Source organism: Tamandua tetradactyla, chromosome 3 (assembly GCF_023851605.1).
Source record: "Tamandua tetradactyla isolate mTamTet1 chromosome 3, mTamTet1.pri, whole genome shotgun sequence".
Taxonomy (NCBI): domain Eukaryota; kingdom Metazoa; phylum Chordata; class Mammalia; order Pilosa; family Myrmecophagidae; genus Tamandua; species Tamandua tetradactyla.
Window position 1 is genome coordinate 28,359,021 of NC_135329.1, and position 25,885 is coordinate 28,384,905.

General features: G+C 40.3%; 1 protein-coding gene across 5 annotated transcripts in view; it reads left to right on the top strand.

The window, feature by feature from the left end:
• PTK2B (protein tyrosine kinase 2 beta) overlaps nt 1–25,885 on the top strand; it is a 140,768-nt gene that overhangs the window by 73,282 nt on the left and 41,601 nt on the right. For all 5 annotated transcript variants that reach the window (XM_077152855.1, XM_077152854.1, XM_077152852.1 and 2 more), the window contains 3 exons: nt 22,076–22,254; nt 22,865–22,952; nt 24,191–24,270. In XM_077152855.1, coding sequence (XP_077008970.1) covers nt 22,076–22,254; nt 22,865–22,952; nt 24,191–24,270 — 347 coding nt within the window. The remainder of the gene's footprint in view (nt 1–22,075; nt 22,255–22,864; nt 22,953–24,190; nt 24,271–25,885) is intronic.

The following is a 25,885-nucleotide window of genomic DNA, read 5'->3' on the forward strand; positions in this document are numbered from 1 at the left end:
TTCACATTGCATTCTTCTCCCTGTCCTCTCCTCATGAGGATGGTCACCGTTGGATTTGGGGCTCGCCTTAATCCAAGAGGATCATATCTCAAGGTCCTTACCTTCATTACATCTGAAAAGACTCTTATTCCGCATAAGGTCATATTCTGAGGCTATGGGTGGGACACTATTTAACCCTCTCCACAGCCTTATATCAAAATCTATCGAGAGTCTAAACACTGCTCATCATCCACACTGCTGCTTTCTTATTCCAAGCCATTATTGTCTCTAGCCTACAACAGCACCTGAGTCTCCCAACTGCTCCCACCCTTATCCCCTTATAGTCTATTCTACCAGCAGCAGCCACAGTGAGTGTTTAAAGCACAGGTCAGCTAGAGGGATATCTCTAAGGCATAGTTTAGGTCATGGCACCGCTTGGCTTTAAACTTTCTGATGGCTACACATCTCAATCAAAATAAAACTCCAAATCCTTAATTTGGCCTATATAACAGGGGTCAGCGAAAGAGGCCTGCAGGCCAAATTCAGTCCACCGCCTGATTTGGTAAATAATGTTTTATTGGAATGCAGCCATTAAAATACTTTTGTTTACGTATTATCTATGGCTGCTTTCCCCCTGTCGTGGGAGGGTGAAGAAGTTTGCAGATCCCTGGTTCAGACTTCTCTGAACTTTTCTGCTTTTGTTTTCTTCCTGGCTTCCTCCACCCCATCCCTGCCAAGCCTCCTTACAGTTCCCCAAATGTGCCGAGCACACCGGAGCTTCACATTCTCCTACCTCCGGACCTCTGTACTTTCTGAGCCCTTTGCATAAAAGATTCTTTTCCCAGAAAGCCATGTGGCATTCTCTCTTACTTCCTTTGCGGATCTATTTAAATGCCTCTTCCTCATCAGGGAGTATTTTCCTGACCCTCCATGTAAAATAGGAGTCCCTGCAGCATACTAGTTCCCTGACCTTGCTTCACTTTTCTTCTCAGCATTCATCAAAGCCTGAGACATTATCGACTTATTTGCTTACTGTTTCTCTGCCTCCCACCCCTAGTAAAAATAAGCTCCATGAAAGCAGGACCTTGTTATTATCTCCCTGATCTGTTAGATTAATTAATTAAGGAACAATTAATTAATTGATGGCTGGAGGGATGAATTCTACTTATAAAGCAACAAAGACTGGCTAGAATTCCATGTCTCAATTCCAAATCCTAGGATGAGAGAGAGAGTTTCTGATCAGCCCAATTTGAACCTGCTGTAGTTCACAGAACAGGCTCTGTGGCAGTAAACAATCAGGAAATGCTGTGCATTGGATGGGTAGATTGGTTTATAGATGGGTTTTTCCCAATGGGGCAAATGATCAGAGTCAGCAAAGAGATTTAAAAATTCCAGATTTCCAAATCCCATCCCAAATTCACAGAATCAGAATCCCAGGAGGACTGGGAAAGATGAACGCCCTGAAGGCCCTACCTGTGCCTGCAGGGTGTCCATCTACCTCTGCATGCCCTGGGGAAGGATTATCAGCATTCGCCAGGATCCTGGGAAGTCCCAAAGTGTGAGGTCATTGTTGCAAGGTCTCAGAACGCAGAAGATACTCAGAGTTCGAAGGAGTCTATGAAAGGGTGCTAGGAGAAGGTTGGATGGGGCAGGAGAGAAGAGAATGTCTGTAGAAGGGAGGTGGGTAGTTGGGAGGTAGTGCCACAGTTTTCCATTTCCCCCAACAGCCTACTTGACACACTGTCAAGTAACTGTCTTGTCTGTCTCTAAACGGGAGGTGACTTCCTGGAGAGCAGGGCTCTGTCTTGTTCACTGTTGTATCCCCAGTGCTTGTAGGGGATAAAGTAGGCACTCAATACATGTTTGTAGAATGAACAAACAAATGAATGAACTGATGCATAGAACAATGAGACTAGTGATCTCCCAGATCATTTGAGATAAGGAGTAAATACGAAGTTGACTGAAAGGAAGATTGGCACTTATAAATGATAACGTGAAGTTGGGTTATAGAATTTTGGCTGGCTTAAAATAGAATTCCCTGTGTATCCTTGAGCAAGTCACTTAACTGCACTGGGTCACAATTTCTTCATTTAAAAATGGTGCCAAGTTAGATGATCTCTAAGTTTACTTCTGGCTCTAAAATTCCAGTCTATGTTTTTTACAAGCCTAATAATCAGTTGAGTATCTCTAGAGTTGTAGATATTCATTTTGGGGGCTATGTCAGCGATGTCTGCTTTCACATATGAGCTTCTAAGATAGATTAACTTCTAGATGGCACAATACCTGTTCAATTTAACTTCCATTGCAAACTGAGTGAATTTGGCCCATTTTTTTTCTCTCTGGCCCTGTAACATTAACTGTCTAGTTAGCATTTGAAATTTAGAATTTTTGTTTTAGAGCAGAAAAATCATACAAAAAGTAGAATTCCCATATATGCTACCCCCTTTGCATATACAGTTTTCCCTATTATTAACATTTTGCATTAGTGTGGGATATTTGCTACAATTTTTAAAACAATATTATTATATTATTAACCAAAGTTCATTGTTTCCTTTAGGGTCATTCTGTGTTGTACAGTTCTATGGTTATTTTTTTTTTAATTTTAACTTTGGTAACATAAATACAAGATAAAACTTTCCCTTTTAGCCACTTTCACTTATACAAATCTGTGATGTTAATTACATCCGCAATGTTGTGCTGTCATCACTACCATCCGTACCGAAAATTTTCCATTACCCCAAACAGAAACTCTACCAATTAAGCATTAATTCCACATTCCCTACCCACCCTGGCCCCTGGTAACCTGTATTCTAATTTCTGACTCAATGAATTTTCATATTCTAGTTATTTCATTTCAATAAGATAACGCAATATTTGTCCTTTTGTGTCTGGCTTATTTCACTCAACATAATGTTTCCAAGGCTTATCCATGTTGCAACATGTATTAGAACTTCACTCCTTTTATGGTTGAATAATACTCCATTGTGCATATATAACGCTCCTTGTTTATCCATTCATTCATTGATGGACACTTGAGTTACTTCCACATTTTGGCTATTGTGAATAATGCTGCTATGAACATTAATGTGCAATGAATTTTAGAATTTTCTATTATACAAGAAGTTTATTAGCCTCTCAAAAACTGAGCCTATAAATAGAGGATGAGGACTCCACTTGGAAGCAAGGCATTCTTTGCTCACAAGCCAAGGACTAAACACAAACCATCAGCATTTGTGCAGGTTTGCAGAGGGTAGTGTCTGCTCATATCATTTAACAATGAATTTTTACTCCTAATTTACAAAACCAAGCCTGTTAAATCAGCTAAATTCAAACACTAAAGAACTATTTTTATGCAATTATCTTTTTTTAAATGTTTATGTATTTTCACTGAAATTGCTTCACACACCATGCAATCCATCCAAAGTACATAATCAGTGGTTCACAGTATCATCACATAGTTGAGCATTCATCACCATGATCATTTTTAGAACATTTGCATCACTCCAGAAAAAGAAATAAAAAGAAAAACCCCATACATCCCATATCCCTTACCCTCTTATTGACTAGTTTGGCAGTCTATTCAATTTTAAGATTTATAATAAAGGTAGGTTAAATAATACAAAATAATATTGACAAAAATAGATAACATAAAGAACTATTTTTGAAGAGCCATTTTATATGAATAAAATATGTACATGAAAGATATTACAAAAAAGGAAAAACTACAGGCCAATCTCTCTCATGAAAGCAGGTGCAAAAATTCTCAGCGAAACATTTGCTAATCGAATTCAACAATATATGATGAATACATATTTATTCAATAATACTAATTGCATTTTATTTAACACTACTATGTATGAAGCAATATGCTAAGCTTCTTACTTGTATTATATCATTTAATAATCACAAAAGCCCTATGAGGTTGGAACATTTTTACATTTCATGGATAAGGAAGCCAAGGCAAAGTTAAAAGTAATTTGTCCAAAGTCACAGAGCTAGTCAAAGACAAAACAGGGTTTCTGACTTCTGAGGCCATGCTCTTAATCACTGTATACAAAGTACATACAAAAGTTCAAAACACAGGGAAGTTGAAAAAACACAAATATATAGTTGCAAAGTTGCCTAATCCCAAAACAACATTATCTGCAGTTGCATGCATTTCATTCTAGATTAGTTTGTTTATTTTTGCTTCTTTCACTTTCAACCTTTGTATATGATTTTATATCCTATATGTCCCATTTATTATGATAGAAGCATTTTCCCAAAATTATTAGAGGATCTTTATGAATACAATTTTAGAAGCTAGCATATAATCCCACGTGTGGATCTACCATCACTTGCATGACCATTCTGTACTGTTCGGGTGGTTATTGTGGAGATCTTCGTATTTTAAATAATGCTGCAGTGAGTTTCTTTCTACACAAGAGATTTTCTGTCTTTTTGAAGCATTTCATCATTTTATGCTTTCAAGCATAGAACTAATTCATTATTTTATGCTTTTAGACACAAAACTAGGACAAAGGTAGGAATCCTTTTACCTTGATATAACACGCACCTGCTATCTATTGTTGCCAGTAGAATGGGAGCTCAAGGGCAGCGACTTTGTCTTGTTCACTACTTTTGGGTAGCACCTAAAATGGTGCCTGATGGAGGGACGTGCTCAATATGTATTTGTTGGGTAGTGGATAGGAATCCATCATAAAGACTTTTATTATGTAATTGTGAATATATGCAAAAGAATGTATGTACCAAATTTGCATACCAGTGGTTTCCTTAGGGGCCATACCACACCTCATAGAAGGTGGCGTTTGGAAATGTGTAGGAGCCTTTTGTGGCCATCACATCGTCATGATTGACACAGTGGCTGGGTCATGGTGCGTGGGGCATTTAAACAGTCTTATACAACAAAGAATTGTCCTGCCCCAAATGCCAATGGCACCTTGTTGAGACTCACTGATATGTGAGATATGGACCATTATAATAAAATGAACACCCCTGAACCTGTGACCCTATGTGTGAAATAAAATTTACAGGTCAGTTGAAGGTACCTGTGTGATCTACCCCTCCCACTCTGAGGCAAACATCATATGCCACGTGACTGGGTCATAAAGTCATTACTGTCAAAGATATTTTAGTAGGGGGACTTTTTGGAAGAAATATACAAGGTTCACCAGGTAAGTACCTGACCGACCTTTTTTTTTGAATGTGGTTTCATTTATTTATTTGTTTATTTAAATTGCAAAATCTTCACACATGTACATTCTATACATGGTGTACAATCGGTGCTTCACAATATCATCACAGAGTTGTATATTCATTACCATGATCGTTTTTAAAAACAGTCACATCATTCGAGAAAAAGAAATGAAAAGAAAAAACTCATGCATACCACCCCCTTACCCCTCCCTCTCTTTGACCACTAGTATTTCCATCTACCCAATTTATTTTACCCTTTGTCCCCCTATTATTTATTTATTCTTTCACTCATCTGTCCATACCCTGAATATAAGGAGCATCAGACACGAGGTTTTCTCAATTACACAGTCCTAACTGATCTTTATTCATCATTCCTCCTAAATTTCTGTTGGGCATCAAAGGCCCTTCTTTGTGGTTCAGTGGTAAATCAGAATTTTTGACAGAATAGTCTTATTTTTAACAGAATATTTTTAATGTTTCCAAGTCAGCTACTTATAATCTGTTCAAGTCAATTACAGAGAAGGCCTCTATTTACCTTTTCAATCTTTTTTTCGCATTTTCTCAGAACCTTACTTCCTATCTCTAATATAGCAGAAGGGAAAAAGGAAGGAAACTTTTTCCTGAGCTTTTGCCGTGGCAATATAAAGTCCTTTGTGACTTTCTTTCCCCCAACAGAGTTTTTTCACCCTCTTTCTTTCCAACCAGCTGACTTGGCTGGGTCAGCTGTGGCCATAACCAGAGCATCTGACCAAGTTTGTTGCATGACATTTTACCAGCCTGCTTCTGCTGCCACTGGCTGTACCTTACAAATAACTCAGAATCCCTTTTCTAGAGAATTTCTTCAACCTCTGTTTTCCTTCTACAGAGCAAGCAGTTTGTTGGAAGTTATTGGGAACCACAGCTCCTTTCCCTTTCTGTAGCCACATCTTAGTTGGTTAGTCCCATGAGATGGGTTTTCCAAGATGCCAGTTGCTGCCCAGACTGGGAGTCTGAGGGGTCTCTGGTCTGGGACCCTTGAACTTCATTTCAGGCTCCTGTATTTATCTCTCACTTGTAGATTTCTTGAGTTCATTCATCTAGCTCCCCAGATTTGCCTTGACCCTTGGGCCATGCTTATCCCTTCTCCCCTTGTCTGCCAGTTGTTGAACACCTACTCTGTGCCAACCATTGTGCTAAACACTTTTTATCTCTGTAACCCACATACAGCCAGCCAGCTTGTTTTTAACTTGAAGCCAGCCTCAGCACAGTGTTACATTCCAAAGAACATTAGTCTGATGTGTGGAAATAATTGAAAATCAATTTAAATCTACTTAAATTCTCTTGAAAATAAAGCTATTATGGGGGGTGGAGGGGCAGTCATTTTCAATATAGATAGCAAAATTTCTTAAAATTCTCATAACCACTTCTTTTAGTATCCATTTATCTTGATTACTACTCAAAAATATCTTTATTCATCTATGTATAACTCCCTGAAATCCAGACTAAAAAGGCTGTTATCTTTCTCCCCCATCCGTTGTTCACCTTCCAGATCATTGTTTTTCTTCCTTCACCACACTTTTCCTCTTCCAGTATAAATTCAATCCAGCTGGGTTGAGACCTCTGAGTTTTACCTTCACCCGTTACCAACCTCGTGCAACAGAAACCCAAGACTTGACTAATGCACAGAAGCTTCCTTAGAAGATGGAGGGGCACAGCTTGTCATCATCTTATAATTTAATGTCTGTTCTTTTGTCTCTTTCATATGGACTCTTGTCTAATTTTCTAAGAATTCTCACAATTCAGGGAGTATTTCCTGCATTTTTATAGTTGAGGAGATGGAGATTAAGCGATCTGGCCAAGACCTCACACACATGCAGGTCCATGGACTCCAAAGCCTCGGCCCTCTGTGCTCCTGATCGCTTGTATCTTTTTGACCTTGGGTCACTGTATACTTCATAACCCCTGACTTGTTTTCCAGAGAGCTGGCTCCTATTTGTTTGCTCATTCATTCATTCCACAAATATTTGAGAACCAAGTTTGTGCCAAGTACTGGGCTCAGAATTAAATAATATTGTATGTAAGGCTTTTCTTTTGACCTTGAATTTGCAAGGTTAAAAAGACAAACACGGGCAATTGTTTTAGCTCTAATTTGTAAGTTCTTCCTATATGTATGTGCAAAGTTCTATGGGAGCTCAGAGAAGGAAACAAATGACCCTGTTAAGGGGAGATGGAGAGAGGGGCTGCAAGAGGTCCTCACAATGCTGGTTGGGCCTTAAAGGATACCTCAGGGCCCACCAGAGGGAACTAGGGATCCTCTAGGCAGAAAGAATAAGATGCCCCAAAAATGAAAAATCGTGCTGAGCTTGGGCAATTCTGGGAGGCTGGAGCATATAGCTTATGATAGGTGAAGAGTGGGAGATGACATTGGAAAGAACCGTTAGAGAAAAATCCCAAAAGACCTTTTATGCCCCATGCGAAAGAATTTGGATCTTCTCCTAGCCCATAGAAAATGAGGAACCAGTGAGGGTTTTCAACAAGTCACCTGCTTTGCTTTTGTTCCCAATCTCAGAGTATCCCCTTTTTAATAAATTTTTTTGAATTTTTTGAAGACTTAGTTTTTTAAATTAAAACTTATAATCATTTTTTAAAAGAGGAGTATTTCATCTTCTTAGAGCAAAGGGTAAGGAAAGTGAATCAAATCATGCCTGGAGAGCTGCTGGAAAGCCAGTGTCTCAGGTTGGGTTCCAGGGAAGCAGACCTTGAGATGAAGATTTGCATGCAGGAAGTATGTTGGAGGGTGAGATACATCTGTGGGGCAGGAGAGAAGCAGGACTGGGCAGAGGGACAAGTTGGGCTGTGATCCAGCTACAAAAGAGGCCTCAGCCAATCTCATGGGTAGCTCTGGAGGTGGGGTGGCCCAGCAGAGCTTTTCTAAATGGAATGAAAGGCATGAGCCTTTATACCCCTGTACTGACCAATCACTGGATGAGGGCTACCCCCAGTAAGGGGTGTGAGCTCAGGCACCGCGGGCCTCTGGATAAGGGCAATCATGTGGGACGCCCTTGGGAGACTCAGGATTGTCAACACTCCCAGGAGCATTTCTTAAAGAAGTGTTAAAGAAACTCCAGGAGGGCGGGCCACAGTGGCTCAGCAGATAGAGTTCTGGTCTGCTGTGCTGGAGACCCGGGTCCAATTCTCGGTGCCTGCCCATGCAAAAGAAAAAAGCAAACAAACGAAAAGAAACCACTGGATATTATCTCTAAAAACCCAGCCACTAACATCAAATGTGTTTAATCAGCTCCAGGATACGCAAAAAGGTCATCCATTTTATAAAACAGGGGAATCTTGAGAAAACGAGGAGCCCACAGAGATTGCGGGAAAAGTTGTAGCATGTGACTGAGGACTGGTAGAGGAGGGGGAGAGTGAAGTGAGTGTTAATCGCTTGCGTGAACTTTTGCTCTTTGAAAGTAAATGACTGGGAATGGGGACAAATCATCAAATGACAACGAATTCAGAGGAAGACAAAAGCAAAGGCAGTTTGGGGTCTTCATACTATTTGGCGAAGCTGTTAATCCGTGTTAGCCACGCAGGAGGAAAGACCGTTGAAATAGTGTTTGCAAGAAAGCCTCAGAAGGCTTTTAACATCTACACTGCAAGTCAGGCTTATACTGAGGCCAAGCTTTTCAGGGCCAGGAAGTCCTCATCTGGTAGGAAATAAAGGTTTTCCTGTAGCAGAAGAGAATCCTGGGCTTAACCAAGCAGCAATCAATAAGACTGACTTTTTCTTTTCTTTTTAATCATGTTAGGTATGGTGATTTAGTAACTAATCAAACATCTTATACTGGTTTTTCTTTCTTTTAGTTATGTATCAATATAAAATGAAATGTTGACTCATTAATGGCAATTTATGAACTGTAGGCAAATGCTGATATGGCTGCGCCCACCATTAACTTAAGAAGTTGTGTGACTAAGAGAAGAGGCAGCACAGGGGCGAGGAAGGCAGGGTTGAAACAAAACACTCTACGAGTGAGATCACTTTGAACCTCAAATCTTACTCTTCTTTTGAACAAATCCTCCACCCCACCCTGGGGTCCCTTGGATTGACGCCACTCTCTTTCTCCCACCCACTAAATATAAATCCTTGGGGTAAGGACTCTGTGTGTGTCTGAGAGCCCCCGTGTCTCTGTAGTAGGAGTAGAATCAATCATTGCTGACTGCTTGAATGAAGAAACGAAGCAGCAGCTTGACACGACAAGGGTAAAGAACTGTAGTAAGGAGGCTGCTGCTTAGGTACCTGTCATCCTACCAGAAGTGTGTAGCCGACTGGGCTGCACACCTGGGCATGTGTGACTCCAGAGTAAGCACTTTTTCTATGTAACTTGTGGTCATCAATGTTACTTCTCTCCAGGTACACCTGCAGGCTGACGCTCCCATCGGTGACCAACGGAGGCTATAGTGGGGTGGGCAGAGTTCTCATTTGGCAAAGCTCTCCCCCCCGCCCTGAAATTTCATTTTTCTCCCTTGAGGAAGAATGCTCCCCTGGTGAGAATCTGCCGGGCAGCCTCCCCAAATAGTGCATTCCATGCTCAGTAAACTCCCAAGATCTTCCTTACTGGAAGCTGAAACCTACCTTCCCATGAACATCTGTTGGGTGAAGAATCTCTCTTTTAGGGGTGGGGCATGGGCAGGCACTAGTATGGCAGGCAAAATTACACCTGCTGAGCCACCGCCACCCTGCCCTGCAAAGTCTCTTAATGAATCTCTTCCCCAAGGATCTAGAGTGACCCTTACACTGCCACCCCCACAAGAAATCGTTTGCTTATTAGAAAGAAACTCAGAAAGATTATGTCATAAGACTTGCCCTGGAGAGCTTCACTGACCACAAAGCAAGAAGATGGATTCGGTCTGTCCCCACTCAGAGACTCTGACTGGAAGAGAAGCTACAGGGTCCTGTAGCTTCTCTGGCCTGACAAAATCTGCTTTGACCACTTAACCTGGTGCTTTTACCTCTCATGGGGCTGGGAGTCATCCTTAAAGTCTTTCTTTCTCTACTTTGAACTAATTTCAAACCTACAGAAAAGTTAAAAGAATTGTACCTGTGCTGGTTTGAAGCTATTGTGTACCCCAGAAAAGCCATGTTTTAATCCTGATCCAACAGCAGTTTCTTTTAATCCTGTTTCAACACTGTAGAGAAGAAAAGTTTGATTAGATTATCTCCACAGAGATGTGACCTGTCCAATTGTGGGTGTGACCTTTTGATTAGATGGAGATGTGACTCCACCCATTCAAGGTGGGTCTTGATTAGTTTACTAGAGTCCTTTAAAACGGGAAACATTTTGAAGCAAAGTCAGCACTGATGTAGACATTTGGAGATCAAGGCAGAAATAGCCCCAATGCTAAGCAAGGACTCACAGAAATAGCCAGAACCTGAAGAGAAGAAGCCCCTGCAGATGCTAAGTTAAGAGATGAAGCCCTAAATTTTGTCCTGGAGCAGCTAAGTGAATGCCCACAGACACTCAGAGAGGAAACCACTGGCATCACAAGCTGGAAGCAGCAGAACCTGGAACAAAGACCAGCAGACACCAGCCACATGCCTTCTCAGCTGGAACACCGACAGAGATGTTCCAGATGGTATCAGCCTTTTTGAGTGAAGGTAACCTCTTGTTAGTGCCTTAATTTGGACATTTTCACCACCGTGAACTGTAAACGTGTAACTATTGAATTCCTTTTTTAAAAGCCATTCCATCTGGTATATTGCATTCTGGCAGCTTAACAAACTAATATGGTACCCAAAACTCCCAAGTCACTGTCATCTAGAATTCCCAATAGTTCAGATTTGTCATTTACCATGTTTTCTAGTGCTCTGTCCCTTCACACACAAATACACACATACACACACACAGAGAGTTATCATTATTCTTTTACTGAACCATTTGAGAGAAGGTTATTATAGCAATAGTGCTTAAATCACAATACTCCAGTATTTGTTTCCCCCAAATAAGGACACTCTCCTATAAATTATAAAGCAACCATCTAAATCAGGAAATCAACGTTGATATAACATTACCAACCAATCCATGGACCCCATTTGTTCTAGTTTGCAAGCTGCCAGAATGCAATATACCAGAAACAGAGCAGCTTTTATAAGAGAGAGTTTATTAAGTTGCAAGTTTACAGTTCTAAGCCTGTGAAAATGTCCAAATTAAAGCAAGACTATAGAAATGTCCAAATTAAGGCACCAACAAGAGATTACCTTTGCTCAAGAAAGGCTGATGAAGTTCAAGTTTTCTCTCTCTACTGTTGCATGGTGAACATGGTGACATCTGCTAGCCTTCTCTCCAGGCTTCTTGTTTCATGAAGCAACTCTGGGGGGTGCATTTTCCTTCTTCCTCTCCAAAGGTCTCTGGCTGCATGGGCCCTCGTGGTTCTCATGGCTCTGATGCTTTTTCCAAAATGTTGCCTCTTTTAAAGGATTCCAGTAAACTAGTCAAGATCCACCTGGAATGGGTAGAGCCACATATTGGGTGTGGCACAGTTCATGGAGATAATCTAATCAAGTTTCCAACCTACAGTCCTAAATAGGGATTAAAAGGAATGGCTGCCTCCACAAGATGGATCAGGATTAAAGCAATGGCTTTTCTAGGGTACATGATGCCTTCAAACTGGCACAGTGTTCAGTGAATTCAGTCATCGTCTGTCCTAATAATGGCTATTTTCCACTCCCTGGTCTAGGAAAACACATCGCATGTAGGTGTACACCTCCTTAGTCTCTTTCAGTTGGGAAGACTTCTTCATTCTCCCCTGTCTTTCATGTTGTGTACAATCCAAACAAATACAGGTCTTTTTTCTATAGAATGCCCTTCATTCTGGGTTCCGTGGCCAGACTCAGGCCATGAATTCTTGGCCGAAATACCTCAGAAATGAGGCTCTGCTCTTCTGGAGGCATCACATCAAGAGGCATGCTGACATCTTCCTCCACTGGTCATGTTAACTCTAGTGACCTGTGCAAGCTTGTGTCTGCCCAGTTTTTCCTTTGTATTAGATGAATGCTTTGCAGGGAGATGATTGAGACTCTGCCAATATCCTAGATATATCTTCAATTTCCACCCTCCAGCTTTATCAACCAGTGATGAATCCTGCCTGAATCAACCACCACTGGGTTAATTGCCAAATGGTGATTTTCTGTTTCCATACTTTCTTCTGTATTATTACTCAGCATTCTACTTTAAGGAAGAATGTTCCGTTCTTCATTTGTGTATCTATCTCTCTTGAATTCTGTTTTATTCAATGGGTTGTAATCTATCCCTACCATTTTATTTACATATAAATAATTATATATGTTTATTTATATATATTTATTTACTTTTATATCAGCTATCTTCAATACCAATATGTGAGCCACATAAGTGATTTTAAATTTTTAAAGGCCAAATTGAAACAAGTGAAAGGAAACCGTGAACTTAATTTTAGCAACATATTTTATTTAGCTCAGTATATTTAAAATATTATTTCAACATGTAACATTATACAATTTATTAATGAGGTATCTTCTATTTATTTTTTTGTGTGCTAAATCTTTGAAATCTGGTATGTATTTTATACCACATCTTAATTTGCCTTAGCCATATGTCAAATACTCAACAGGCAATGTGCTAGCAGCCACATTATATTAAGCAGAGTGGTTTTTGTAGGTTCATAATTTTAGCTCTTGCACTTAGATCTATGATCCATTTCAGTTAAATTTTTTGTTTTTTGCGGTTTTTTTCATTAGAACAGTTACAGATTTATAGAAAAGTCATATGGAAAGTGCAGAGTTTCCATCTATGCTTCACACACACACACACACACACACAGAGTTTTCTCAATTATTAACACTTTGCATTAGTATGGTACATATACAAATGATAAAACAATATTATTGTGATTATATTATTAAGTATGGTCTATAGTTTACTTTAGGGTTCTCTCTTTTTGTTGTGCACGTCTATGGTTTTTAAAATTTTTATTCTGGGAATATATATGCAACCTAAGTATTTTGATGCTTCAGTTGTCCGAAATTTGGTCAGTGTGAGTCCCTGTAAGCTGTGACCTGTGTCCTGGTGACATATCCTCAACATCCTTTAAATGCTTTCCTATTTTCTGGCACAAAAAGATATTCTAGGTTCATCTTGTACTTTTATTTTCTCCAACCTTGCAATCAGCCATTTCTCCAATAACCTCTGGGTTCTTTTAGTGGAGAATGTTATTGGGAAATGAAGCCTTGCTGCTTGTGTGCAAATTGCTACCAGGTGTCATTGCTCCTAAGACCTTTCAGGAAACAAAGCTAGATAAATGCATTCCTTTCTCTCTCCCTCTCCTTGCTCCTATCTATCTACTTACTATCTATCTCTCTATTTCTATATCATTATTCTCTGTCTAGCTTTAAAAGCATAAGCTCTATTCCTGCAAAGGAGAAGCTGAGCCTTCTTATAATTATGCCTAAGAGTCTCCACCAGAGAACCTCTTTTGTTGCTCAGATGTGGCCTCTCTCTAAGCCAACTTGGCAGGTTAACTCACTGCCCTCCCACCTAGGCAGAACATGACTCCCAGGAGTGTAAATCTTCCTGACAACGTGGGACAGGACTCACAGGATGAGCCAGGACCTAACATCATGGGATTGAGAAAGACTTCTTGACCAAAAGGGGGAGGAGATAAATGAGACAAAAGAATTTCAGTGGCTGACAGATTTCAATCAGAGTCAAGAGGTTATCCTGGAGGTTATTCTGATGCATTGTATGGATATCCCTTCTTAATTTATGGTGTATTAGAGTGGCTAGAGGGAAGTACCTGAAACTGTTGAGCTGTATTCCAGTAGCCTTGATTCTTGAAGACTATTGTATAACTATACAGCCTTTACAATGTGACCATGTGATTGTGAAAACCTTGTGTCTGATGCTCCTTTTATCCAGGGTATGGACAGATGAGTAAAAAAATAAGGAAAAATAAATAATGGGGGTTGGGCGGAGATTAAGGGTAAAAATAAATTGAGTAGATTGAAATACTAGTGGTCAAAGAGAGGGAGGGGTAAGGGATATGCCATGTATGAGTTTTTTCCTTTCTCTTTTTATTTCTTTTTGTGGAGTGATGCACATGTTCTAAAAATGATCATGATGAGAAATACACAGCTATGTGATGACATTGTGAGCATTGATTGTACACTGTGGATGGATTATATGTGTGTGAAGATTTCTCAATAAAAATATTTAAAAAAAATAAAATAAAAGCATAAATTCATATCAGTACAGTTCTAATCCCTCACCTCAGAGTTTTCTCTCTCTCCCCATAGTTTTGATCACTTTCTCCAAAAGTAAGAAACCAGCCTCCCATTTCCTCAATATACTTTCTTCTTTGCTCCATCCCCCTATATCTCTCCAATCTCCTAACCACTTCAGCTAACTCTGCCCCTAGCCCAACCGCATCCTTCACTCTGTCCCTGGCCCAGCTGCCACTGCCAACAAATCGGCCGTACTACCTCATTGGCCCCTGGCCTTGCTACTGCCTTCAAGGGAATGAAAAAGAAAAGAGAAAGGAAGAAGGAAGAAGAAGAAGAAATCAGATTTTTGCTTTGTTTTGCTTTTCCAATCCAGTTTACAAAGCACCAGCATCTATAAGAAATTACTGTGTCAAATAAAGCTAACATTTTCTGAGTATTTGCCTCTTCTTATGTTCTAAGGAGTTTTAACTAATTTAACCCTCAACAAAACCATTCATAGTAGGTACAGTTGTTTTGTCCATGTTATGAGTGAGGAAACTGAATTTGGAGAGCTTGAATCTGTTGTGCAGGGATATCCATGGATGAGCACTGCTGAAGTCTGACCCCAAGGCTTGTACTTTTGGCGATTACTCTGCTGCATGGTGACCACCTATGACCTGAAGGGAGCCCTCTGCTTCCCAACTCTCTCCCATTCTCAGAGAAGACAGACTTGGTCACACAAATAGCATGGAGATTTGGCAATGGCAGAGTAGTTTGGTAGTACTAATCCTTCAGGCAACAGTGATAAAATCTGGACAAAATATCAAAGCAAACTATGAAAGCACTAGACAGTGGCCACAGGAAGCAGAAACTGGAGGGAAGTTTGCCCTTGAAAGATGAACTGCAGGATGATTTGCAAGTTCATGACTTTTTGCCTGAGAGCACTTTCCAGTCTGGGAGTGGTTCTAGGGGCAGAAAAGTAAGGTCTTCCTGGACTGAGAAAGAGCAAAGCAGCCAGAAGACTACGGGAAAATCTTGGAAAGGAGAGCCCCAAAAGAAGGTAATCCCCTTCTTAAAAATAATAGAAAATTATTTTTTTAATTTAATTTACAGTTGCATCAAAAGAAACTACTTAAATTAATATGATAGCTGAATCGTTACTTTGATATCTCTTTTAGTCTCCAGTACCTTAGAGCAGTTAGAAGTTAAAACCTAACATTGTGGAATTGTAACCCATACCAAACTCTGAAATCTGTTCTACAACTGATTGTGGTGCTTTGAAATTTATTGCTTTTTTGTATGTATGTTATTTTTCACTAATAAGAAAGAAAAAAATTATAGTGATGATAAAAAAAAAATTTAAGCCTTTTAACCTCCTATATCCTGGAGCAGTTAGAAGAAAAATTCTGAGAGGATCGTATGGCACCTCATGACAAACTCTGGGATCTGTCCTGTAACTACTTGTTGAAGAGTGCTTTAAAAACTATTGCTTTTTTCTTTCTTTGCTTTGTATACATGTTATACTATACAATAAAAAAGTTTAAAAAAAAGAAAGAAAGAAACTACTTAAAAATAAATTTAACAAAATCTGGAAAAGTCTGTTTTAGTTTGCTAAAGTTACTGAAATGTAATATACCAGAAATGGACTGATTTTTAACAATGGGAATTTATTTTAACAATGGGAATTTACAAGCTTACAGTTCTGAGGTCTTGAAAATGTCCAAATCAAGGTATCATTAGATGGTACCTGGATCCTCTGTTAGATGGCAAAGCACATGGCAAAGCCTGCTGGTCTCTCCCTTCTCTTCTGGGTTTTGTTGTTTCCAGCTTCTGGCTTCAGGGTTGTTGGTTATTTCTTTCTGTTTCTGTGGCTTTCTTTCTCAGCATCTGTGTTTGTCTTCCATCCTCTTATAATGGACTCCAGTAAGAGGATTAAGATCCACTTGGGACATGCCTCAAGTGAAATATCCTAATCAAAAGGCCCGACCCACAGTATATCTACACCTACCAAGATGGATTAACTTTAAGAACATGCTCTTCTGGGGTCCAAAAAGCTCTAAACCATCACACCTGTACACTGAAAACTAGTTTTGAGAGAAACTCAAAAACCTCTAGTTGCTGAGAGAAATGAACAAAGATCTGTATGAATGGAGAGATATATCATGTTCAAGAATTGGAAGATTCGGTTTGTCAGTCATTCCCCATTAAACTATAGATTTAGCAAATCCCAATCATGATCCATCAGACATTTGTTTTTCAGTAGAAAGTAACAAGCTGACTCTAAAATTTATACAGAAATACAAAGACCTAGAATAACCCAGCAATCTGTGTATGGGAGTGGGGAGAGAGGAGATGGGGAAATATACACCTTATTTGATGTCAGGATCTTCTCTAAAGCTACAGAAATCCTGATTGTGTGGTATTGGCTTAAGTATAAATAAAGAGTAATAAAAAAGGGAGTCAGAAATAGGCCTAAATTTATACAAGCCTATTGATTTTTAAAAAATTTTTTATTGAGAAAAATCTTCAACATGCATACTTTCTATACATGGTGCACAGTCAATGGCTCACAATATCATCACATAATTGTGTATTCATCACCATGATCATCTTTTAGAACATTTGCATCACTCCAGAAAAATAAATAAAAAGAGAAAAGAAAAAACGCATACATATCATATACCTTACCCCTCCCTCTCATTGACTACGAATGTTTCCATCTACCCAATTTATTTTATCCTTTCCCCCCTATTATTTATTTATTTACTTTTATCCATGTGTTTTACCCAACTGTCCATACCCTGGATATAAGGAGCATCAGACACAAGGTTCTAACAATCATACAGTCACATGCAAACGTTCTATCTTTATATACATTTTCAAGAATCAAGACAGCCTATTGATTTTTGACAAAGATAGCAAAACAATTCAATTGGAAAAGGAAGGTCAGTAAATGTACAACTGTAGATCTATGGGAGAAGAAAAAAAATTGAACTTTGACTCCTACCTCACACCATACATAAGCATTAATTCTATTATAGACCCAAAAGTAAAAGCTAAAACTATACAGCTTATAAAAGACAAGACACAGAAAGCACTAACCAAAAAAAGAAAAACTGGACCAATGAGACTTTTTCAAAAGACATTGGAAAGGGAATTAATAGGCAAGCACAGACCTTGAGAAAATATTCATAAAATATATGTCAAAGTACTTTTAACCAAAATGTATAAATACCTACTACAACTCAAAAATAGAGACAAGACAAAAAAGATTTGAATGAACACATTACAAAGGAAGATGTATGGATGACCAATAAGCACACAAAAATGTGCTTGGTTTCAATCATTAGGAAGAAGCAAATTGAAAGTTCAATTACATTTTATACACACCCCCTATTTAGACTGACAACACAAAATGCTGGTGAACATGTGGTGCAACAGCAGTCTCATATAGTACAGTGCAAATGGAAAATCTTGGCAGTTTCTTATAAAGTAAGCACACATCTACCTTTCACCCAGCAATTCCACTCCTTAGTATTTATCCAAAAAAAATGAAAACATGCATCTACAAAAAGACTTATACATTAATTTTCATAGTAACTTTATTCACAATAGCCAAAGTTAGAAATAGCCCAGTGTCCAGCAACAGAAGAATGAAGAAACATAATGAGGTCTGTTTTTAATAAAAAGGAACAAATTTCTGATATGCACAGCAACTTGGATGAATTTCATAATATTGTGCTGAGGGAAAGAAGTCAAACATAAAATAGTATATACTAAATGATTCATTTAATGTGATGGTCTAGACAGGCAAAATTATTTGAAAGTGGGGGAAAAAAGTGGTTGCATTGGTTTGAGGTTGGGGGAGAGGGAGGTCATGAGGATTGGCTGAGAAGGGATAGGAGGGAACTTTCTGGGAATTTGGGAAAGTTCTATATTTTAATCAGTGTGTGGGTTACAAAGGTATATTCATTTGTCAAAATTGCACTACTAGGATTTATGCATTTCAAAAGCACATAAATTTTACCTTAAAAAAAGAACTGTAGAAAAGAATAATAATTGAGTGATGGATGGGGAATTGGGAGGGGCATAAAGGAAGAAAAAGCAGCAGAATTTTGACAGTTTGTTGAAGCCGGTTGATGTGTTCACAGGGGTTCATTATACTGTTCTATTTACTTGGAATATGTTTGAAATTTTCCACAATAAATTGTATGGAGAACTGACGTTAGCCAGGTAGATTTCAACTGGGGCAGAAGGAAGGCTCTAAGTTTAGAAGCACTGGAGGTAGGGAATCCAGCTGGGGCTCAGGAGTGACACAGAGGCTCTGAACAGCATGACAGGATGACCTAGTACAGAGAACAGTGTGGAGGGCCAGTGGCTAGAGAAAAGGGTGGTGCTAATGGCAGAATTGTCCACTTCCCAGCCCCGTCCTCCTCCTGCCCATGTCCCTCACACTGCAGAGCTGCCATTGATCACTGCTTGTGTCCCCATTCCATGGCTGAAGTTGCTAGTTTCTGCACTGCTTTACTTCACTTATTTGCATGTGTCTTCTGTGCCTCAGTTTCCCCATCTATTTTACAGAGTGACAGTGGACTGCTCTAATGGGCATTTTCTTTCTTAAAGGGGAAGTGATTTGCCAGGCTTAGGGCCTTCTAGCTTTTTGATTCCTTGGAGTTGATGAGAACTGTTGGGAGGGAGATCCAGTTGGAGGAAGACATGTGGCTGCCAGACAGACTAGTTATTTGGTGTTCCTTCAAACCAGTATTATTTGAATATTAATCTGGTGTTAACTTAGTAGGGATAAGGAAGAATTGATTTTCTTCTAAGAAAAATGGTATACCTCTTTCTTTTTGTTCCAGTTAAGGAATTGATTACACTTATCTACTAAATTAGACAATTGCCAAACAAAACTGCTTGAACATAAAAGTTCATAGCAGCATTGTTCACAACAGCCAAAAGTTAGAAACAATCCAGATGTTCACTGATAGACGAATGGAAATGCAAAACGCGTTAGGCACATACAATGGAATATCATTCAGCCATAAAAATGAATAAAGCTTCTTCCTAAATTTTCTGTAGCACATAATCTAACTCAACCTTTCTGGATAGATCATTTGAACAATCCAAACACAGGGAGCCCAGATTAATAATGAAAGCCTTTAATCCTGTGTGGCATAAATGTAATGCCTGGATACACCTCAGAGTATATTAAGCTGATAATCAAAAAGCATTGGCAAAGTCCCTTGAGGGATGGGAGAAAAAATATGGAACTATTAAACTTTACCACTGGGGAAACCCTGGATACTGTGTCAAACACTAAGGAAAGCCAAGTCAACAGGCCAGGGCCTTGATCTTGAGACTTGCTCTTGTGACGCTTATATATGTAGTGGAGAAAATTAGTCTACCTATAACTTGACACTGCAAGTGAAACATTGCCCTCCCTACCAGGTGGGACATGACATCCAGGGGTGAAAGTCTCCCTGGCAATGTGGGAGATAACTCCTACAGCTGAGCCTGGCCCTGGCACCGTGAGATCAACAATGCCATCCTGACCAAAAGGGGTAAAAGAAGTATAACAGGGTATCAGTGGCTGAGAGAATTGAATAGAGTCGAGAAGTTACTCTGGCAGTCACTCATACACAAGCTTCCATTAGACATTGCTACCTATCATTACATGCCAAACCCCAACCAAAACCATTCCTGCCAATCCCAAAGAATACCTATGGCATTATATAAGATTCTACAAAGATTGAATGCACTAGGATAACTTTCCAGAAACCTACAACCTCCAGATGGGTCCGTGCACCAGATAAGTCCTGAAATGCAGAGGGGCCAACCCTTCCAGGACATCAACTAGTTCCATCCCCCTACCCCATACTATCGACAGACCCTTCGAACATGAAAAAGTTAGAATGGCCATAGCCAAAATACCCTTAAAGAGTGGGAGAAAGGTCAAGGATGATGTTGGAGTTATACAGAGAAGGTAGGGTTTGACAAATGCATATGAGTGCTGAATCATTGTATTGACATTTCATTTGTCCTCCAGTGTATTAGAGCAGCTAGAAGAAAGAAAAAAATGAAAAATAGTGAAACTATAACTAACCCATACCAAATTTTAAAATCTGTTCTACAATTACTTGTTAAAATGTACTTGGAAATGTATTGCTTTTTTGTATATATGTTATATTTCACAATTTTAGAAAAGTTAAAAAAAATGAATGAAGGTTTCTTGTATGGGCTACAAAATGGATGAACCTTAAAGGTATTATTTTGAATGAAATAAACAAGATGCAAAGGGACAAATATTGTATGATTTCACTTATATAAAATTACTAAAGCAAGAAAATTAATAGAGATAGAAGATAGATTAGAGGTTAAGGAGGCCGGGTTGAGGAGAGGAGAGAATAGGAAGTTATTGCTTAAAAAGTCCAAAGTTTCTACTTGGGGTTATGAAAAAGTCATGGATGGTGGTAAGAGTAGCACCCGTTGTGAATATAGTTAATACCGCTGAAGTGTACACTTAAAAATTGTTAAAATGGAAAATTTTTGTGTCATGTATATGTTAAACACAATTAAAAAAAAAAAAACTAAATCTAAATAATGACTCTGACTCTTCCTGTTCAGATAACCACCTATCACAAATGATTCAGTCTGTAGACTAGTTGTTGGGTTGGCAGACTGCACATTACAAAGATATTCAACAAAGATAGGTCAGAGCCTGCGATTAAATTTGCATTCAAGGGCACTCTCTGCTTTGTCAGGAGTGGTGATTCAATTCACCAGTTATGTATGGAACCTCTTAAGAAACCTGATTTAAACTGACACCATTATCAGTTATCTCAGAGTTAGGCAGGGCCAGTGGATGGGCTTCCAGGCAGCTGTCCACTTGGCCATTCTTATAATGCAGCCCTGGCTCTAGACCAGGAAGCTCTGACATCAGGCCGTGGGGCAGGTAGCCTCCTTAACACCTGGTGAGCAAGCTAGCAAAAGCAAGAAAGCACTTAATTTCTCAACAGCACTCCATTTCCTGTGGCCATCCATATTTCTTATGTGCAGACTGTCCCACTTAATCACTTTAAGTAAATCCTGTCCTCCTTGCTTGTCCAACCCCACAATCTCATGAAGCATCTTGGCCTAGTAGAAGATGTCAGAATCCCATGACCCAGAGTTCAAAACCCCAGCCTAATTCCATTAGCTGTGTGACCTACAAGTCACTTAAACACTCTGGGCATCATTTCCTCACTGGCCAAATGGGGATAGTAACAACTACTTCACTGTGTTATGTGGATTCAGTGAGAAATTGTATGGGAAATGTCTAATAGTTCCTGGCACAGACGCTCAATAATGCTGGTTAAATCAGAAACCTTCCAGAACATGCTTTGCAATTGGCAGATGCTCAGTAATTATTGTTTTGATTGGAACGGAATGTAGAGGCTTACCAGGGAATCTGTGCTCTTTAGCCTCCCTGCTCTTTACCCTCAATTCTGTTTTCTCCTCTCAGTTTCTCTATCTCTGATTCATTTTGCCAGTTCATTCATCAGATAGAGCCCACTCTGTACTAAACCTGCACCAAGGGCTAGAGAATCAGAGGTGATCAAAAAATAAGACAATTCCAGGGGCTGCATGAGAACCGTAGGAGCCTCTAGGGGGCACTCCTCCTAAATCGTGTCCCTGTCTTGACCTCCATAGGAGATTATCACCTCCATCCTGCTGAGCGGCCGGATTGGGCCCAACATCCAGCTGGCTGAGTGCTATGGGCTGAGGCTGAAGCATATGAAGTCAGATGAGATCCACTGGCTGCACCCGCAGATGACAGTGGGGGAGGTACAGGACAAGTACGAGTCTCTACATGTGGAAGCCGAGTGGAGGTAGGAGAGGACTACCTGGCTCTGGAATGGTGGGGGTGGGGACATGGAGAGAGATAAGTGTGAGGTGGGGAGGTCCACCCTTGGGGCACTTCTCAATCTCGGAGACTCCTCCAGACAACTGGAGTGGCATTCTAGTCTTGCTACTCCCAAAGCATCCAGTGCATGTAGATGCTTAACTTGTAAGCCCAACTTGGGCTCACAGTACATTTTCATTCCAGCAGAGAACTAGTAGTATCCCTAGACAGGGTGTTGTTGGTGCTATAGTGAAGGGACGACAGAGGAGTGTGGATGATGAAGATCTTAGTCAAGTGCTGGTTTTTGAACCTAAGGGAAATAGTTGCCATGGCAGGGAAGAGATGAAGAGGCAGGATTAGGTTGATCACTGCCTGCTGGCCACACCACTATCCTCCACGGTCCTCTGTCCAATCACAGAAGAGGAAAAGAAGAAGCAAGTCTTGACGGGCGGCCAAGAAACTCTTGGGCAGTGCCTTGCATGCTAGTTGGGGTGGGGTTGGGAGGGGGCCGGGTTGCTTTTGCCCTTGGCAGCCCCACACCCTTCTTTAGGTCCCAGCTTTCCTGTACCAATCAGACTCTGAATTTCCTGTCTCAGGTATGATCTTCAAATCCGCTACTTGCCAGAGGACTTCCTGGAGAGCCTGAAAGAAGACAGGACCACGCTGCTTTATTTTTACCAACAAGTAAAAGCACATTATCTTCCTGTCCTCAAGGATCCCACTGCATCTTAAATGCCAAGTATTATTCTAGGGAGATGGAAACATAACAGATTTTGGAGAGATTTATACATGCAATCTTTCTTGAGGACAGTCCCTAGTCCATAGTCAGCTGCTCCAACCCTGCTTCCCTCTCAGCTAATTAAGTGCCAGCCTGTTCCTCCTTTAAGTTAATTAAGTTTTAGCCTCCCTGCTCTTTACCATATGCTCACAGCTCTTCCTGGAATTTCCTTGTGGCCATTTGCTGCCCAGGAGACCTGCCTAGTAAAGAAAGAAGATCAGGTCCAAAGAGAAGTCTGGGGTTCTTAACACACAGGCTCTGCAATCAAACACAGCTAGTTTGTGGCCCAGCTCTGCCATTTACTAACTGGGCATCCCCACCAACTTAATTTACCTGTAAGAGACTATTTCCTCTTCTGTAACATGTATATAATAATAACTATTTTATAGGGGTGTTGTGAGGATGAAATGTTATAATCAGAGCCGTGCTAGTAAACCAGCTCTCCTAATAAAAAACACCTGATTTTTAGCATATGCCAATTTCCATGGTATAAATACTCCCACCATGACCAATTTCAAGCTACCAACATGATGTCACTCAGATTACAAAATTCTTGAAAATTCAAAAACTGGCTCCCAAACCAAAGTCATTATGAGAGAACTCCAGCACACCTACTGGATATAATGAGGGGCTTCAAACAGAGTACATGCCAGGTATATGTGAGATGCCATCATTATTTTCTGTCTGGTCCTGGCTTCCTCAAAGATCTCCTTCCTGGTTTGCTGGACATGAAGCCATTGTCATTACTTCCCAACAAGGCTTTGGATAAATAACTGATGCCTCCCCAAATCTTAGTTTCTGCATACCTAGAATAGAGGGTCAGGAGCCAGGGGGATCTGTGCACTTCCACTCAACTGTGAGAGAATATGTGAGAGCACTTCCACAATCCAAAGGCCAGGCCTGTGGGAGTCACAATCCCCCTCTGTCTCAGAGGGAGTCAGAGGCAGATTGGAGGTAGGCCTCTTGTTCTGCTCTTCCATCTTCTTTGCATGTTTGTTCTTTGGTGGGGAAGATGGGAGAAAGTTCAGTGAAGCAGGATTGTGCTCAAGGTACCCACCATCTCTAGGGGCATCTCTAGGGGCCTCTACTCAGGAAATAGGGAAAGAGGGCATGAGACTGAACCTTGGCCTTCCTTCTTTCCCAGCTCCGGAATGACTACATGCAACGCTATGCCAGCAAGGTCAGCGAGGGCATGGCCCTGCAGTTGGGCTGCCTAGAACTCAGGTATGTGGTCTCTCTGCGTACCCCTACCTGGGCTGGGTTCCTGACTGTCTAGAACTTTCTCTACTTCTATGGTGGGAAGCAAGACCAGATAGTGAGAGCTGGGGTGGAGAAGAAGTGGTGGCCAACAAAGGGTGGGGCCCAGACGTGTACACCATCTGGTCCTTAGGGCTTTCTGGTCTCTCCTGTCTTCCCTTGATGCCACCACTCTTGTCTCTATACTACCTGCCTTTTCCATCTTCCACCAATCCTTGTCTGCCATGCAAATAATTCAGGAAACATTTCATTGAGAACCCTTGTAGTTTTTATGGGACATTAGAATGTAGGGATTTTAGTCTGCATTCCCTGCTGCCTCCTCAGCTCCAGCAGACATTCAGAAGTAATAAATCACATAGAGATGCCCTCAAACTTACACGTTTGGGAGGTGACAGGTCATATACAATTAATCACAATACAAGTCAAAATGAAATATGTGCTAACCAGAGTTACCAGTGGGAACAACTAATCCTGACTGAAGGACTTAGGAAAGGTTCAATGGAAGAGAGGGATTTGAACTGCTCCTTGAAGAAGGAGAAAGATCTCATAATGTGATCAGTGGATAGAAAAGTATAAACTAGAGAATAGTGGATGGTGAGTTTCTTAAGGTATGTTGGAGATGACTGTGGAAGGCTGAATGACAGTCTATGTAATTAGGCCTTATTCTTGTCTATTAAGGGCCTTGCGGTTTGGTCAGAGGATGAGGATGTGATGAAACTTGTGTTGTAGCATTTTCTGGACTAAGGCGGCACTGTTCAATTTCACCAGCCATCTGTCCATTCCTTTCTCCCCACTGCCTTTTTTGGCATCCTTACCTGTTTTAGAACAGTGGTTCCTTAATTTGGTTGCAAATCATCACAGGGAGAGCTTATTAAACTAGTGATGACCCATCCCCACCCTTGGAAACTCTGCTTTAGTAGATCTGGATGGGATCTTAAAATAAGTGTTTTTAACAAAATCCCCCAGGTGATTTGGATGCAGTTAGCGTTGTATGAGTTGATGGAAGGGCTTTCAGGACCATTGAAAGGGAAACCCTTGGCAATGGAATACGTTTGGTTTGCTGTAATCTGGTTCCAGACATCCTGACTTTGTGACCCTAAAGTTGTAGAGAGTAGAATCCTGCTGATGCTGTTACCGAGTTGGGTGCCAGTGGGGAATTCTGACTCCCATCTTGGATCTCAGAGAGAGCCAATGGGTCTTCCCCTGGCGTCCTTGGGACAAAAGAGTAGTCTCAGTTTTATTTCAGCACCTGAGACTTTTGACATTTGTGACAAAATAGGCCAAGGACAGTCTTGGAGGACTCCTCAATGCTTCACCGCCTGGTGTCTCTCTCTACAGACAGAACAACCAGGGTCCTTATTATTTTTTTATCAAAGTGGTATGAAGGAAGATAAGGGAGAAATCTGAAGAAATATTCTCTCTGCAAATGCTAAAGCCCTCTCTTTGAAATTCATTGTTCTAAATTGTAGAAAATAGGAAAGAAGATGAGTCCTTCACACAAGAACTCATGCACTGAATTCTAATAGACTTGAAGACTAAGTAAAAAATAATAATCTCTCCTCATTTGGAACCATATGTTCTC